The 18,619-nt window shown below is 47.8% G+C and overlaps 1 protein-coding gene across 2 annotated transcripts in view; it reads right to left on the bottom strand.

The window, feature by feature from the left end:
* LOC126266718 (titin homolog) overlaps window positions 1-18,619 on the bottom strand; it is a 1,013,152-nt gene that overhangs the window by 94,019 nt on the left and 900,514 nt on the right. For both annotated transcript variants that reach the window (XM_049971188.1, XM_049971189.1), the window contains exon 30: window positions 15,532-15,816. In XM_049971188.1, the coding sequence (XP_049827145.1) occupies window positions 15,532-15,816 (285 nt within the window). The remainder of the gene's footprint in view (window positions 1-15,531; window positions 15,817-18,619) is intronic.

Below are 18,619 nucleotides of genomic sequence, written 5' to 3'. Positions count from 1 at the left end.
TATGAATTAATAAACTACTGGCCGTTAAAATTGCTACACCAAGAAAAAATGCAGATGATAAACGGGTATTCATTGGACAAATATATTATACTAGAACTGACATGCGATTACGTTTTCACGCAATTTGGGTGCATACATCCTGAGAAATCAGTACCCAGAACAATTACCTCTGGCCCTAATAACAGCCTTGATACGCTTGGGCATTGAGTCAAACAGAGCTTGGATGGCGTGTACATATACAGCTGCCCATGCAGCTTCAACACAATAACACAGTTCATCAAGAGTAATGACTGGCGTATTGTGACGAGCCAGTTGCTCGGCCACCATTGACCAGACGTTTTCAGTTGGTGAGAGATCTGGAGAATGTGCTGGCCAGGGCAGCAGTCGAACATTTTCTGTATCCAGAAAGGCCCGTACAGGACCTGCAACATGCGGTCGTGCATTATCCTGCTGCAATGTAGGGTTCCGCAGGGATCGATTGAAGGGTAGAGCCACGGGTCGTAACACATCTGAAATGTAGCGTCCACTGTTCAAAGTGCCGTCAATGTGAACAAGAGGTGACCGAGACGTGTAACCAATGGCACCCATACCATCACGCCGGGTGATACCCCAGTAAGGCGATGACGAATACACGCTTCCAATGCGCGTTCACTGCGATGTCGCGAAACAGGGATGCGACCATCATGATGCTGTAAACAGAACCTGTATTCATCGGAAACAATGACGTTTTCTTATTCTTGCACCCAGGTTCGTCGTTGAGTAGACCATCAGAAGCGCACCTGTCTGTGATGCAGCGTCAAGGGTAACCGCAGCCACGGTCTCCGAGCTGATAGTCCATGCTGCTGCAAACGTCGTCGACTGTTCGTGCAGATGGTTGTGGCTGCACGATCCGTTGCAGCCATGCGCATAAGATGCCTGTCATCTCGACTGCTAGTGATACGAGGCCGTTGGGATCCAGCACGGCGTTCCGTATTACCCTCCATAACCCACCGATTCCATATTCTGCTAACAGTCATTGGATCTCGACCAACGCGAGCAGCAATGTCGCGATACGATAAATCGCAATCGCGATAGGCTACAATCCGACCTTTATCAAACTCGGAAACGTGATGGGACGTATTTCCCCTCCTTACACGAGGCATTACAACAATGTTTCACCAGGCAACACCGGTCAACTGCTGTTTGTGTATGAGAAATCGGTTGGAAACTTTCCTCATGTCTGCACATTGTAGGTGACACCACCAGCGCCGGTCTTGTGTGAATGCTCTGAAAAGCTAATCATTTGCATATCACAGCATCTTCTTCCTGCCGGTTAAGTTTCGCGTTTTTAGCACGTCATCTTCGTGGTGTAGGAATTTTAATGGCCAGTAGTGTATATTAGCTGGTGAGAACTATTGACATTCAAGTACTGGTCAGTTTGTATACATTTCCTGTACACTGAATTATCAAGCCGGCCTCCTGCCTCCTGTTCAAATGAAACATCCAAGAATGGAAACATTTCATCCCTCATAAACTCGCCTATTGAAAAGTGGCAAACCATCTGCTATGTCCCTTTTCATGTAACATGAGAAAAACTCTCTAGTTAGAGGATAATGAGTGGGCAAAATATGTTAATAATCCGGAATGCAATTTTCACTCTACAGTGGAGTGTGCTCTGATGTTAAACTTCGTGGCAGATTAAAACTGTGTGTCGGACCGAGACTCGAACTCGGGACCTTTGTCTTTCGTGGGCAAGTGCTCTACCAACATTTTTCTTTTTTTTTTCGATTTTTTAAACTTTCATTTTTTCGTTTTTTCCTTTTAAAAGGAAAAAAATGAAAGTTTAAAAAATCGAAAAAAAGGAAAAAGGTTGGTAGAGCACTTGCCCGCGAAAGACAAAGGTCCCGAGTTCGAGTCTCGTTCCGACACACATATACAGGGTGAGTCACCTAACATTACCACTGGATATATTTCGTAAACCACATCAAATACTGACGAATCGATTCCACAGACCGAACGAAAGGAGAGGGGCTAATGTAATTGGTTAATACAAACCATAAAAAAATGCACCGAAGTATGTTTTTTAACACAAACCTACGTTTTTTTTTTAAATGGAGCCCCGTTAGTTTTGTTAGCACATCTGAAAATAAAAACAAATACGTAATCAGTGCCGTTTGTTGCGTTGTAAAATGTTAATTACATCCGGAGATATTGTAACCTAAAGATGACGCTTATTATTGATATTGGTCCTTTCCGAGTAAACGAGAGGGAAGAAGAGTCTGCTGGATGATTAGAACAGTAGAATGACGACATTGGAAGGCAGCTGGGTGAGGGGTGCAGTTACGCCGCTACTCGACGGCTGACGGTCTCGTGCGGTATTCGAGAGGCTCGCAAAACTTTGTACATCGATCTCTTCAAAATGGTCGAGAAGCACAGCGTAGTAAGGCAGAATCTGTAAACTTGTAGGCCTAGGTGTGTACGACAGCAGTGCGAGTGATGGGGAAGTTTGGTCATCGCTTGGGTGTCCACTTCCCTCGCTTCGTTGTAAGAAACGGGGCGTGCTCCTCGGAGAACAATTGCTGGCAACCGGCAAAACGCATTCCACCTCGAGCTGGTGCTGACGTCACTGGTGATGCCACAAGGTCGCCGCAAAAACCGCTGAGTGGCTCCGTTCCACGAAGCGCGCCAGCTGTTTCCAGAACGGAGCGCGGGTGTGTCGTGAAAACAGCGCGTGGCTGGCGGCCGCTACGTGCCCCGCAGCGCCGCGGCCCCATCTGTCAGCGGGGGGCCGCCCTCGCGGGGGTCGCCGGCGTCCATCTGTCTGCGTGAGCGAGCGAGCGAGGGAGAGATCCGCCAGTTAAGGCGCAGCCGCCGCCGCTGCCCAAAACAAGCGCCGCCGCCTCTGGTCACGTACGCCGCTCGCCGCTGGCGCTCCTCGCTGATTGTCACGTGCCCTCTGTCCGGGTGCTGCGCCTCACGGCAGTCTCGCTCGGTTTGTCGGGCACCAATAGGAGTGTTAACTACGAAGATTGCCCAGAAAGTAACGCACCGCATTTTTTCCATCAACAATTATTTCTTGACCACAACGAGAATTACACAAACGGAAGAATGATTTTCTATCTAGACACCATATTTTTCCATGTAATCTCCATCCCGTTCTATGATCTTCCTCCTGGCCAGTGCTTCACTGTGTGAATCACCTCCCCATACTCCTCAAAATCTCTTCCATGAATGGCATTCCTTAACTGCCCAAACCACCGAGAAAATCCGGGTAACCCTACAGTACTGTATCTGTGATACGTGCGTGAATCTTTCGACAAATAAACGTTCATTTCCTCACAATTTCTCACTATATCTCTTCACGAATTCGAACAAAACCTTCTGAGTGATTCAGGGAGTCTTGTATTTGCTCCAGTCACACATTTGACCCGAAAAGCCACGGTGTGAGAGAAGACTAAAACGAAGAATCTGTTCATTTAAAATGAACAGACGAAGTGGAATTTCATTTATTTTAAAGCCTTAGGCGTCAGCCTGCTTAAAGAGTTGTTTTTTCGAGAATTCAACTCTCATCTCGTAAACGTTATAGTATTTGCACCAAGAGTCAACAGGTAAGTTGAAAGTACAGCGTCTGAGCAGCAGAAAAACATTTGCGACAGTTTTGTTACGCATTAGTACTCAAAAGGGGGTAAAATCAGAGAAACATTTGACATTTGTTCAACTGCCTTAACATTTCCGTTCCGGTATTGCTGCATACCTCCTTATATAAACACTTTCGAAAATGTTAATAGAAAGTAACGGCCCGCTAGGCGCCGCCTGCCAGCAAATATTGGCAATACGGTTTTGACGTTTCCTCAGACCAGGCTTGGTGTGCAGCGTCAAAGAAGTTTCTCACTCGCTTAAAATATGTTTTAGAGACATTAACATGAAGTAAATAATCCATGTAGGAAAAATACGATGCAGTAATCAGCCATGGAATAAAGTAAATTCGCAGGCTTGCTGTTTCTACTGCAACTGAATCCTCTGCGGTGATGAAGCGTTAACACGAAGCTTTGAAAGAGTAAAATATACAATTAATAACAGACACTCGTTCGCATGACTTATTATATGATACATTTATAGTCGAAATTATATTTCCAGATTACAAAAGTTCTCCTGTATAGGATTTCTAGCACGTTCCAAGTGTCTTTAGCCTTGTGGATCGAACAATTTCGTGTACTAGTTGAAATTTTATTCGATCATTAATGCGGCACGGATACTGGCCGTAGGCAGCGCAGTAAATTTGAAGAGGAGGCACTCTGGCGCTGCTGCCAGATGGCTGATGGCTTCAATTTTTTGTGGAGTAATAAGCAAAGTAAGATGTTTTTGCTATCGAGCCAAGTATTACTTCGACAGCAAAATGTGACTGATTCATAAAAAATAACCGTTTAGGTTACCATAACTCATTTCGTCTTCTACGCTACGTTCTGTTTGTGGCAGGCACAGGGGAAGGTTTCCTTGCGCCGACCCGGCGTTCTCGTCACTTTCCACTCATCAGAGGTAATTGATTTGATGCCGATTAAGCTACTGAAGCGTTCCGAAATCACAGCGATTAACAGCGTCTGCAATAGCTGACGTCATAGGCATATCAGAGCAAAGAGCGTGGTACACGAAGAATCTGTGATGACGAAGCTCTAAACAAGATGGCTGCCATGATTGTACATACAGACCAAAATCGAATGCGACAAATAAGTTAGGCCGTTTTAAAAACAACAGCGCAACAAGGGGCGTTCAGTATGAAATGTAACACATTTTTTTTCTGAAATCAGGTTGAATTTTTTCAAGATTCCAGCACACCATATTATTCCCCACTCTTTTGGCTACGAAACCCTATTTTTCAATGTAATTTCCGTTGAATGCAAAGGCCTTACACCACCTTACCCGGAGGGGCTGTATGGTATCGCTCTACTGGTCGACGCCGATGCCAGCGGCTTGCTGCATCAACAACCTCCCCGTGTTCCACGTACTGCTTCCCGCAGATTGCATTCTTCATTGGGCCAAAGAGATGGAAGTGGCAAGGGGCGAGATCCGGGCTGTATTCTGGATGAAGAAGAACAGTCCAAACAAGTTTTGTGTGTTACTCTCGGGTAGGCAGACTTTTGCGCGGTCTTGCGTTATCATGGAGAAGGAGAAATTCGTTTGCATTTTTGCGGGGACGAACACGCTATAAAAGTAAATGCCGTGTGGCTAGGGCTTCCCGTCGCGTAGACCGTTCGCCTGGTGCAAGTCTTTCGAGTAGACGCCACTTCGGCGACTTGCATGTCGATGGGTATGAAATCATGACGATAAGGACAACACAACAGCCAGTCCCTGAGCGGAGAAAATCTCCGACCCAGCCAGGAATCCATCCCGGGCCGTCAGTATGACATTCCGTCGCGCTGACCACTCAGCTAAATAAATAGTTCAAATGGCTCTCAGCACTATTGGACTTAACATCTGAGGTCACCAGTCCCCTAGAACTTAGAACTAATTAAACCTAACTAACCTAAGGACATCACACACATCCATGCCCGAGGCAGGACTCGAACCTGCGACCGTAGCAGTCGCACGGCTCCGGACTGAAGCACCTAGAACCGCTCGGCCACCACTACCGGCCCACTCAGCTACCGGGAACGGACGACGAACACGCTGAAGTCCTATCTTCAATTTTAGTACACTTCAGAGTTGATGGCTGCACCACGAGGGAGGACACCAAACAGAATAATCCCTTCAGAGTCCCAGAGAACCGTCTTCAAGAGTATATCGGCTGAGGGTGCGGCTTTGAACTTTTTCTTCGAAGGAGGGGTGGTTTGGCGCCATCCCATGGAATCCCGTTTTGCTCCCGGTTCGAAGTGACGAAGACATTTTTCGTCGCCTGTGATGATATGCGACAAAGAAATTGCCCGGATCAGCGACGTAAAGCGCGAGCAATTCGGTACATATTGGCCTTCGCTGCTCTTTATGGTCTTACGTTAGACGGCGACGAGTGCAGCAGGCACCTTTGGGAACCCCAACTAGTGGACGGGTGTGTCAACACCACCGACAGAGAGGTCCAGCGAGATGTCTGCCTGTGATCCATGGGTCACGTCGAGTGAGAGTGTCCGCACGTTCTAACATAGCACGAGTCACAGCTGTGAGCGTTCGGACGGCGCACGACTGATCGGACAGGTTTGTGCGACATTGTTACGACGATGACAGACGCCTAGCCCAACGACTCGCCGTGCTTTTGTTCACTGGTAGGTGTGCGTATACATTCTGCAACCGCCTATGAATACGTCTGATGCTCTCGCTTCCACCAAAAGAAACTCTGTGTCAGTTCTCTGCCTGGAACGCACCTCCGTACAGAAGCCATTTAGAAGGCTACGAATAGCACCAAAACCTACTGCGCGAAACTATAGGGCCTGAACAGGGAATATTCTACGACGTTCCACAACAAATTCCGCATTTTTTCAGCGTAAGTTGGCCGACAACAAATTACGTTGCATTACTCACGGAACGCCCCTCGTAATTTCGTGCGCCGTTCTGTTACTGTGTTTAAAGCTTGAATCAAAGGTGGTGTCGTTTCAGTCCACCACTTGACAACAGAAGCAAAACTAATGAAAGCAGAGGCTGTAGACGGTCACGCAGGATCTGATAACAAGGTCTCGCTTTTCGAGTTGGATGCTAGCGCAGATACACCACAACGTTTCGAAGAGCGTTATACTCATGATAATACGGCGAAATATGGGATAGAGCAGAAGTCCCTGGACTGACGCCAGTGGGGCGGGTCTGGTGCGGCGCAGCGCGGAGTGGCCGCCGTGTGGGGATGGAGGCGGCGCTCGGGTCCCGCCGTAGGCGCTGGCGGGCGTCCCGCGTCGCGGCCGCTGCTGGTCGCGCTCTCGGCGATTCAGCTGGTAAGCTTCCTACCTACTGTCGAGGCTCTCTTGCGGTGGATCTCGATACACAAACTACAGTAAATTGTTGGCCCTGAAGGAACTTTAAAGTTGGTAAGAACAATCAGAGGCGAGTTCCGGATTCTCGCCACCAAAGACTAGCAGGAAGGGGGGGGGGGGGGGGGGGGGGACCTCAGAAAGACATCGAACCACGCGCACACCACTCGTTCTTCTCGTTACTAGGCTACTTGCCCATACGTACCTTACAGTTTAACGTCACTCTACGTATAATAACCTGTCACGACTTATACTCTAAATGACTTGGTCAAGGAAGTTGTTGTGGATGGTCTGTATTGCTTCTTGGGTCAGTTTCGCCATCTTTCTCTGAAGTGTCTATTGTAGCGATTGTTTGTTGTGTCCTGGGTCACATGTCAGGTATATCCTCACGTCCGTTTACGTACTCAAAGTACAGGACCATTGAGATCGAGTGTGCACTGCTGTTGATTGCTTTCCGTGCTGGTTCGTCTCAAATCGCGTTGTTAGTCGTCTGCTCTAGGTGAGACGTGTGAAGTGTATTACGACGTGCTCTGGGGAACCTCGCTCCGTACAAGTGCCCAGCTACGCGGGGTAGCCGTACGGTCTACGGCACCTTGCCACGGTTCGCGGGGCTGTCCCCTTCGGTGGATCGAGTCCTCCCTTGGGCATGGGTGTGCGTGTGTAAGCCTAGGGACCGACAACCTTAGCAAAAACTGCTGAAATTAGAATTTACCACAATTTCAAAAATTTTCCCACAAGTACATTTTTCCCTTTCACTGAGATGCATGCGGTATAAATGCATTGGGTGAGGTCCATGTCCAGTCAGGAACTGGACTGTGTCTCTGCTTCGGTCAACGTGGCTCACTCCTAAACACTCCCTGATGTTGGGGAACAAGGTATAAGACCTTCAGCTCCTATCAGTGCTATCCCATTCCCGATGCCAGCTCTCTGACCACCACATTCTAAAGCGACGTTTCTCTCCTACTTCTTCCACTCTTAATGCAGTTATATTTTCAGGTCTTCCCATTTTGAGTCAATACGCAGCGACCGAAGATACACAGAACAACCAATGATAAGTCCCGGGAGGCACCTCCATAGCAGGAGCAGACATTGTTTTCCTCTTGGCTCTACGCTGCTCTGTTAGTCGCAAAGCGCAGGCGGTGTGCCCATGTACTAGCCGCAAAGAATACCATCGACTCAAAGATCGCGCAGTGCTATGTGGGGAGTGTGACAAGTGGTAATTTAAAGTGTTGAGCCTTCAGCCTTTTAGTTTGTGTCCTTGTCCTCCAGCCTTATCGGATACTATTCGTATGTGGTTGTGACAGTTTAGTCACTCGCCAGTGTGTATGCCAAGGAACCGTGTTGTTTGAGGTACGGCACCGCGTTTGACAGGTGCAGCGGCAGCCATATTCACATGGTATACTACTGCCAGAAAAAAAAATAGTATACCTGGAAAGACGACTTATATTCTGATCCGATGACGGCATATGGCACTTGGGGGATAGTACAGGGACTCATAATGGTTTCAACGCCGCGCGCCAACAGATACTGAAGTAGCACAGCTACCGGAGTTCCATCTGTGTCTACCCTTTAACAGGGAATGCTCACAGACAGAAGACTGAATGTGGTGCAGACGTGTCAAGCAAGATGGCAACAATGCTAGAGAGACGCATTCATCCTTTCCACAGCCAAGTGAGCGCGTTTCAAAAGGGTCAAATTGTGGCCTTCCAAGTGGCGGGATCGTCCTTCGGAGAACAGCTCCACAGGTTGGACCTGCTGCGTCAGTTGTCTAATGACGCTGGTCTCAGCGGTCACGTGAACATTCTCACACCCGTAGACGAAATTCTGGACGTCCAAGCAGCACAGACGCCCGCCATTGATCGTCGTATTGTAAGGGCGGCAGTGGTAGATGGTGGCAAAGAGAAGAGGGATTGTGAACTCAGACGTGTCGACACGAACTGTCGCGAAGCGGTTACTAGCAGTGCGACTGTAGGCGCGGACACCTCTACGCGCGACGGCCGGAGTGGCCGAACGGTTCTAGGCGCTACAGTCTGGAACCGCGCGACCGATACGGTCGCAGCTTCGAATCCTGCCTCAGGCATGGATGTGTGTGATATCGTTAGTTAGTTCTAAGTTCTAGGGGACTGATGACCTCAGATGTTAAGTCCCATAGTGCTTAGAGCCATTTGAAACATTTGAACGTGTACCTGCCTTCCACTCACGCCACAGCATTGACGCGGCGGGATCGACTGGTGCCGTCAGAGGCTCAATTGGAAGATGTAATGGCGAGCCATGACCTTCAGTGATGAAAGCAGATTCTGCCCGTATGCGAGTGATTGTCGTTAGTGTGTCTGGTAGAGAGCATTCGTCCAAGGCAGACTGGCGCCACCCCAGGCTTTATGGTCTGCAGTGCGATAAGTTACAATACTCGTTCATTTTGATGTTTCTGGAGCGGACAGTATCCAGCACTCAGCACGTGCAGGATGCTGTTAGATCTGGTCTTTTGCCGTTCTTGCAACAGGAAGGTGATGTGTCGCTCCAACAGGATAACGCTCGCCCACGCGCTGCCCGTGAAAGTGAACGTGCTGCGCAAGACGCCCAGCAACTTCCCTGGACAGCATCATCTTCACACTTATCTTCAGTACAGCACATGGGGGACACGCTGGGACGCGAAGTGACTCGTGCGACCTCTCGGCCAGGAACTCTTGCAGAAGTGTGCACACCGGTCGAGCAGCGGTGGCACAGCGTATCCCAGGACGGTAGTCGCTGCCTGCGTTGTCGCGCTCTCGGCACACGCTAACGCCGCATTTTGCGGCGAATTCAGCTGTTAAGCTTTGTACCCGCTGTCAAGACTCTCTTCGGTCCTCTTTGCGGTGGATCTCGATACAGCAACTACAGTGAATTGCTGGACTTGAAGGAACTTTCAAGATGGAACGATTAGAATATGAGTTGCGGATTTCCGCCACCAAAGTCTAGCAGGAAAAGGGGGGGGGGGGGGGGGGAATACCTCAGAAAGACATTGAGCCATGAGTCCACCTCTAGTTCTTCTTGTTACTAGGCTACGTGACTATACCTACCGTACAGGTTTTACGTCACTCTACGTATGATAAACTGTCACGACTTATACGCTAACTAACTTGGTCAAGGAAGTTGTTCTGGATGGTCTGTATTGCTTCTTGGGTCAGTTTCGCCATCTTTCTGTGAGGTGTATATCGTGGCGATTGTTTGTTGTGTCCTGGGTCTCATGTCAGGTATTCCGCGTACTAATGTGGGTGTTCCAGCATGGTACGACGCCTGGTACCTCACACCCGCTTGTGCTGTTGATTTGTAAATGTAGTCATTTCGTGTACTCCATATGCACAGTAGCAATAATAAATCTGTAGTGAATTGGAAACCTCTAAAAGGGTGTAGTAATTTTTCCCGGCAGTATGTGTATGGCAAGTTTTCGGTGTGTACTGTACAGAGGCAAGATGATATTTCGCCGTCGCCGATGGCCAGAAAACGGTTTCGACGTCGCATTTTCGAAACGGGTTCGCGATCTTCGCTGGAGATGGCCCCACATCAGGAAAAACAGGGAATGTTTTGTGGCATTCAATTTCTTCCTGTTTTCTTGCATCTTTTCTTCCCTCGAACATCCTTCTTATCTGCGTAAGGTAACGGGTGAGTTGTGGCGTCCTGGAAATATTATATGTTCGTAGTTGGGGCAACCGCACAGGGCGCTCGTCAAACACGTGGTGCCGCGCGTTAGCCGGACGAGAGGGGCTGCCCCAGCGCGTGGTCCAGCCGCGTGGCTGGGAATTCCGCTGTGACGAGGACGGTGCTTTGTGTCGACGGAAGAGAGTGCCGAAGATGGCGCACCTTGTGAAACCTTAATGGCAGACATTTCACAGTTCGTATAGAAATTAATAGTAGCCAGATGAATCATGGTGCCTCAAAAGGAAACATCTATATTACTATTATTTGCACGACCATTCTGATGGTGTAATCAGATCTTCAATATCTTCATTAGTTTAAAGTTTAATATCTGACGGTAAATTATACAAGTAACACCCAGCAACGAATTTCCAAAATTTAAACGCTTCATCCGATTTCGTCGATCGACGTGTCTTTAGAAACCTATTACTGTAAACCTAAATTGATGCAAGTTACAGGCGTGTAACTTGAGTAGTACAAGAGTTATTGGAGGTCAAAGTGGTCGATTACTATCGATGGCGTCAGGCCGTAAGTACTCCACAGTTACACGAAAGAACGGTAGCAGCTTGCTTATAAATATATTTATTCATCTATGTCTCTGTTTATATCCGATATATACTGTTCATAAAGAAATTCGTTAAATATTTACTGCGTTATAAAAAGCACAGAGACATTACGCTACTGGCCTACCTTTTGTTCTATTCCTTTGATATATGTTTATTTAATTCGTTTATGTATCTAATAATGTGTGTTAGAGCGTGTTTATGGTCCAGCCGTAAGAACATTTATATAATTTCAAGTTATTTAAATGTAATTCCAGTACTTCGAATGTGTTTCATTATGTTTGTGTGGGTGCGTTGGTATGAAAACTGGCGCGAGCGCTCTACCCAGTCACAGCGCTCGTAAATGGGGAGACTGGATGGAAGCGAGTTCGGGTGAAGAGTGCTGGGAGTACGGACAGGGCACGGCGAGTGCTGGGAGTACGGGACAGGGCACGGCGGGTGCTGGACGCGACGAGACGGACGCACAGTCGCTCGAAGGACTTGGAGAGTGGAGCAGTTTGCGCTTGGTCGCGGCAGATAGAAATACTTCGGAGTGCCGACTTATGCACTTGTGTGATTTCCGTGGTTTCTACAGTGAAGTTGTAGTGTGCGTTTAGAAGTGGATGTCTCGTTGGCTGTGCTGTTCTTCACAGCTAATAAGTGCAGTAGGAATCTATTGTTTCCCTGTTATTCAACTTATATTTCATTTAGTTGCTGGACCATCGACACCAATAAATGTTTTGCAGATATATACCGTGTAGTGTTTCCTTTCCTCGGAGTTCTGCCGCGAAAATACAAAATAGAAAACCTGATTGGGTTTTGAATTTTGATGAAATAAGTTACGTATAAGGCGGACTTCGTATTACTGATTGAGATAGTGCTGTAACTTGACCGTGAATGGCAGACCGGGTCGGCAACACTGCAAAAAAGCGACTGTAAGGAAATAGCATCACAAATAAGTTGGAATTTACCTTATAATTCTGTTAGAAACGTAGTATTTATTATAATATAGTCTTCGTGGCTGCGTCTGCAATACTTCTTTATTTTTTTGTAGGATTTCCTTTTTCTTATTGTTTGCTGATCCTCTGGTTCTCCGTCTGATGAAAATTTCTTTAAGTTGGCACTGTCAGGATTAATTTATAAATTTGGCGATAACCATTTCGAATCACTACTGAAATAATTTCTTTTCGTATTATAGTTTTAATTTCCACTTAAAAGCATATTTAACGCAGCGCCGAAAATACACGTCTTGAACGTATGAAGACAAGAGAGTAATCAATTAGTTGTGAAAAACAATCACCTACGCAAAAGTAAAAAAAAGAAGATGAAAATTATTTATAAAAATCGGTCGCTGGCGCAGCGCTCTTGTGCACGCTCGATCGTAAATCACATCTTTGTACTGGCGGAGGCGCGGTAGTCAAAGCACCGTCACAACCGCGTTCTCAACAGTACTTCTACTGTCGTACTCATCATTTAAAGCCGTTAAGGTAGTACCTGCAGATTTTATTTAATTGCAATCTTTCATTTATGAATTTATATGTTACATTCACAACTCGCAATTGCCGAGTGATAGAAACCTTCGACCATTCGATCCATGTGTGTGTTCTTATCGTATACTGTAGACTCAGCAATATTTGGCCTGTAATGCAGCAACTACGTATCCCAGTCCCTAGGCGACGAAACCAGCCAAAACTTTTAATATTTCAACGTCGAGTCGGAGGGTGCGTAGTTATTTGAAAGCCCGCATCTAGCCTTGACTGTACCCGTTTTCAAGTAAGATTTCCTTCGGGTGGAGGGGCGCCATTAGTATGAATACAATGGCTTCGGTAATATCTTACACTTTGCCAGGAGATGGTGAGTACGACACTCGTCGAAACGCCGCAGTACGTCGACTTTGTCACGCAGCTGGTGCACGTACACTCAGTCGCAAAAGTATTCGGACAGCACATAACGGCGCATAATTTTGCAGTTTGCCGCATGAAAAAATACAGAAATAGCACTTTGTAATGTATTTCGGACTCTGGATACGATGTCGCAAACTGAAACACGCGTTAAACACGAAGAATTGTTGTTGGACATGTGCCTGTTAGAGTGAAGCGACTGCAGTGTGTCCGACACTGCGAGACGATAGCGATGATTAGTAAACGCGTATCGCGAGCCTGTGCAGGTCGACGATGGGACCCAGAGGGAAGTGTTCTATGTTCGTTTATCATCACGCGAAGGGGAAAACCTGCAGGGAAACTGCCGCAATAGTGAACATGAAGAAAAGTACAATTCACGACATTATTAAACGGTTTGAGAAAGAAGGCCAATTGGAATTCCGTTGCAGTACAGGACGGCCACGGGCATTTCCACAGAGAGATGAACGTGTGATTGTACGAAAGGTACAACAGAACCCGAAAATATCTGCCACATGAATTGCAAGTGAGGTGGAAGGAGACCTCGGCATAAAAGTTCATCCCGAAACCGTGCGGAGAGTATTACGACGATCGCAGTACCATGGTCGAGTGGCACGGCGAAAGACATTCAGAAATGCAGTGAACCAGAAGAAACTCATGCAGTTTGCGAGGGAATACGCCGAATACGATCAGGCTTGGTGGAATCGGGTGACATTTTGCAACGAATGTAAATTTACACTATGGCAAAGCGACGGAAAGGCAAACGAGTGGCGGAAGACCAGTGAAGAGCTGAATCCCAGGAATCTTAACCGACAGTAAAGTTTGGAGGTGGGACCATTACGGTGTGGGGATGCATGTCCGGCAATGGTGTGGGTGATTTAGCGTTCATTGATGATACGATGAATAAGGAAGCGTATTTGAATATACTGCGAGGACATTTGAAGCAGGGTGCACGACATCTAGGTATTGCCGACAACTTTCATTTTTATCAAGATAATGATCCTAAGCATACTGCGCATATTGTACAAATGTGGTTGCTCTTCAATTGCCCGAAAGTATTGCGCCCCCCTCCCCAATCACCAGACCTTAACCCGATCGAACATTTGTGGGATAAATTGAAACGGACCCTCCGCGCGGACAACATCCTTACGAAGGAGACCTTGAAAGAGAAACTGCGCCAAGAATGGGCAAATATTGGCCCAGATTTCACGAAATCGTGGAAAGTATGCCTCGTAGATTGGAGGAGGTATTGAAAATGAAAGGTGGACCCAAAGGTATTGACATTTTCGCCGTACAACTTGTGTACAATTATTGGTGTCCGAGTACTTTTGTAGCAGCAGGGTGTGCAGGATGTTTCACTTTTGTTGTTAATTTTTCTGTTATTTATGTTTTGGAAACGAAGTAATACAATAATTCTTTTGTAAGTAATGTTGTTACGTATATACAGGGTGTTACAAAAAGGTACGGCCAAACTTTCAGGAAACATTCCTCACACACAAAGAAAGAAAATATGTTATGTGGACATGTGTCTGGAAACGCTTACTTTCCATGTTGGAGCTCATGTTATTACTTCTCTTCAAATCACATTTATCATGGAATGGAAACACACAGCAACAGAACGTACCAGCGTGACTTCAAACACTTTGTTACAGGAAATGTTCAAAATGTCCTCCGTTATCGAGGATACGTGCATCCATCCTCCGTCGCATGGAGTCCCCCATGCGCTGATGCAGCCCTGGAGAATGGCGTATTGTATCACAGCCGTCCACAATACGAGCACGAAGAGTCTCTACATTTGGTACCGGGGTTGCGTAGACAAGAGCTTTCAAATGCTCTCATAAATGAAAGTCAAGAGGGTTGAGGTCAGGAGAGCGTGGAGGCCATTTAATTGGTCCACCTCTACCAATCCGTCGATTACCGAATCTGTTGTTCAGAAGCGTACGAAAACTTCGACTGAAATGTGCAGAAGCTCCAGCGTGTATGACCCACATGTTGTGTCGTACTTGTAAAGTCACACGTTCTAGCAGGACAGGTAGAGTATCCCGTATGAAATCATGATAACGTGCTCCATTGAGCGTAGGTGGAAGAATACGGGGCCCAATCAAGATATCACCAACAATGCTACGTACTGATGTGCTTGATGCTAGTACTGTAGAGCAATGAGTCGCATGTCAACACAAGCAACGAAGTCAACATTACCTTCCTTCAATTGCGCCAACTGGCGGTGAATCGAGGAAGTACAGTACATACTGACGAAACTAAAATGGAAATTAAGCCTTTCCGGACACATGTCCACATAACATCTTTTCTTTCTTTGTGTGTGAGGAATGTTTCCTGAAAGTTTGGCCGTACCTTTTTGTAAGACCCTGTATATTGCTAATAAATACGTTTGGGTTCGATAGTGAGTGTTCCTCGGGTGCTCATTGCGGAACTGGCCGCTGTCCGGACGCTGAGTGTACAGAGAGGGCGCGCGGCAGCGTGGCGGCGCGCGCTTACCGCCCTCAGCCAGCGCACGGTGGGCGGCGGGGTGCCGCGGAAGGCGGCGCTCAGCACGGCCGTGTCTCCGCGCAGCGCCACCACGTCGCGCGGGCCGCGCGTCACGGCCGCCGGCTCCCCTCCCCCCTGCTCCTCCTCCTCCTCCTCCTCCGGCTGCAGCACGGTGAGGCAGGCGGCCGCAGCCGCCCCCGCGCCGCCGCCGGCCAGCGAGCACTCGACGGCGCCGCCGTCCTGCGGCTGCACGCCGTGCACCGTCAGCACGCTCTCGTCGCCGGTCGTCTCCACCTGCGGACACGCCGGGCGTCACTCGTCCACGCTCGCGACGCGCCCTTAACACAGGTGACGTAAACATATCTCCTGTGGAGCTGTCAACAGTCAGGCACGGGGACAGGATGACAGGATCTTGGCAGGAGGCTGCTGAGGTCCTCCTCCGGTCCCTGCTGCCTGACGACATTGCGGATGGGGAGACTGGAGGACAGCGCCAATTAAGAAACGAAGACCTTCGAAGATACATCAATAATACGGCAGTCTACCCGTTTTATGGAGAGGAGGTGACTGCCCACATAAAGTCGTTCAAGAGAGGGAAAGCTCCCGCGCCGAACGGCTTTGTGGGGGGTGTCGGGCAGTTCTTGGCCGCCCAGTCAGTTAAACCACTCACTCATCTATTCAATCAGTGCCTCGTGCAGAAAAAATTCCCAAAGATATGGAAAATAGCAAATATCGTGATCATTAAGAAAGTACCTGACAAAGACCCAGCTGAAACAGTATCTTACAGACCAATCTGCTTATTGGACTTGTTTGGGAAGATACTAAAGAAGTTGCTGGCCGACAGACTGGCAGCACACCGGGTGCTGTGCAGGACGAGTAGCGGGCAGTTCGGCTTCAGGCCCGGGCGGTCGGCATCTGATGCAATCACCCTGACAGCTGAGGTCTGTGGCTCAGCCCCGTACAAGTACGTAGTTCGCATCATGGTGGACATCAGTGGCGCCTTCGATCACCTGTGGTGGCCTTCACTCTTATCCTGTTTGCAGCAGAAAGAATGTCAAAGGCCGCTATAAGGTTGTCCGAGGATCTGTTGTAAGGACTGGGAGGTCTGGCTATCATCCCCTATCAGAAGAGTGGGAACAACAATAACAAAGGGGTGCCACCAGGGTTCCGTATTAGGCCCACTATTCTGGGACATCCACATGAAGCCACTGTTAGACAATCTACAACAAAGCAAAGAAGTGCTAGATGTGATAGCCTACACGAATGACCTCCTCCTGTTGGTTGGCGGCCGAAGCCCAGAAGACATAGAGCCCAAAATCGAAAGGGCTATAGGAAAATTACAACTATGGTGCAAAAATACAAAGACGGACATTTGACTGAGCAAGTCTACATATCTCTTGCTGAAAGGGTAGCTGATAGGGAATCCCACTGTGAGAACTGAGGGCTCACCAGTTCTTCGGCAACGTGAGACGCGCTACCTGGGAATCATCATTGAGAAAGGTGGAACTTTCGGAAACACATTGAAACCGTAATCCAGAGAGCCCTGCAAGTGCTTAACAATCTTATCTCCATAAGTCATAAAAGATTTCATCTTCCCCCTCTTCTCGTAGAGCTATATCATAACAGCATCTTAACGTCAGTAGCAGGTTATGGCTCGGGAGTCTGGGCACACAGACTTACGAGGGTAGTGCCCGCCATTACAGTGCAGAGGAACACGATATTGACGTCTGTGGGGGCCTACAGGACATCTCCAGGGGGGGAGGGGGGCCTATTGGTTACAAAGGGGCTCTGCCTCTGGACATCAAAATTAGAGAACAAGCTGCGTGGTACTGGGCCAAAAAAGGGGATAACAGGGGACATGCTGGGTGTTAGGGTTGAGGAAAGGGTGTGATAAGGAAAAGAGGTGAAGAGTTATGGCAGCAAGCATGGGAAGCGGAAGAAACTGGCCGCAGAGCATTTGCATTTTTACCAGATGTGAAGGAACGACTAGGTATGAAGTACTTCGAGCTAACCCAGCGGTTGTTCCATTTTCTCACTGGTCATGGGCCCTAACCGACCTTTGTCCGTTTGGGAATAGGGCTACGCCCACATCTGACAGTGGCCCATCGGAGGGTACTCTCGACCATGTGGTTTACGAGTGCCCCCTTTTCAATGATGTAGCAACCACACTACGAGACCAATTACCTAAAAATGACACTTACCACTTACTGAGACGTGAAGATACATTTCAAACTCTGAACAGTTTGGCAAATGAGGTATCACGGAAAGTGTGGACAGAATATTTGAGGGACATTAATTAACTATTAATCCGTGATTACCAACCAACACCAAATGCGTCCAGTACCCTAATCCTATACCGCCTGTGCGTAGACATGCCGACTTACAATATAGTTGGAATCCGCCACGTGCAATAAGAAAAATTGGCGCATCTGGGGGATTGAGAATATGCATTTCGCGATTAAGAAGCCTGTTCAAGCTCTACAGATGGCTGTGTGGTGTGGTGTGCTATGTCCAGTCACAGAATAATCGATGTGATATTCTTCGATGGCACGGCAACTACCGAACGGTACATGAAGGTTTGGCAAGAGGATTCCATCCCTATTATCCAAAGTGACCCTGATTTTGACTAGATGTGGTTCATGCAAGAAAAGGCTCGACCCCATCAAAGCAGGAGAGTGTCTGATGCCCTGGAGGAGCAGTTTGGGGACCGCATTCTGACTCAGGGGTACCAGAAGGCCACTGGCATGGGCCTCTATTGGCCACCACATTCTCCGGATCTGAACACACGCGACTCCTTTTTGTGGGGCTAAATTAAAGACAAGGTGAACAGCAATAACTCCCAGAGCATTGTTCAGCTGAATTAGCCATTCAGGACATCATCGATAGAATCGATGTCCCAACAGTTCAGTGAATGGAGAATTCAGATATTCGTCTGCGCCACACCATCGCCAGTGATGGCAAACATATCGAACATGTCGTAACGTAGACCCTAAAATATGTAGTGACGTTTACATGTTGAATAAAGTGAGTGCACGCCGTAGTTTGTATATTAAGTTAAGTTTTTCTCGTGTAATTCAATAGTTGTCACCCTTTGTATCAA

The sequence above is a fragment of the Schistocerca gregaria genome, chromosome 4 (genome assembly GCF_023897955.1).
Source record: "Schistocerca gregaria isolate iqSchGreg1 chromosome 4, iqSchGreg1.2, whole genome shotgun sequence".
Classification (NCBI taxonomy): domain Eukaryota; kingdom Metazoa; phylum Arthropoda; class Insecta; order Orthoptera; family Acrididae; genus Schistocerca; species Schistocerca gregaria.
This window is presented reverse-complemented; position numbering and strand designations above follow the sequence as displayed.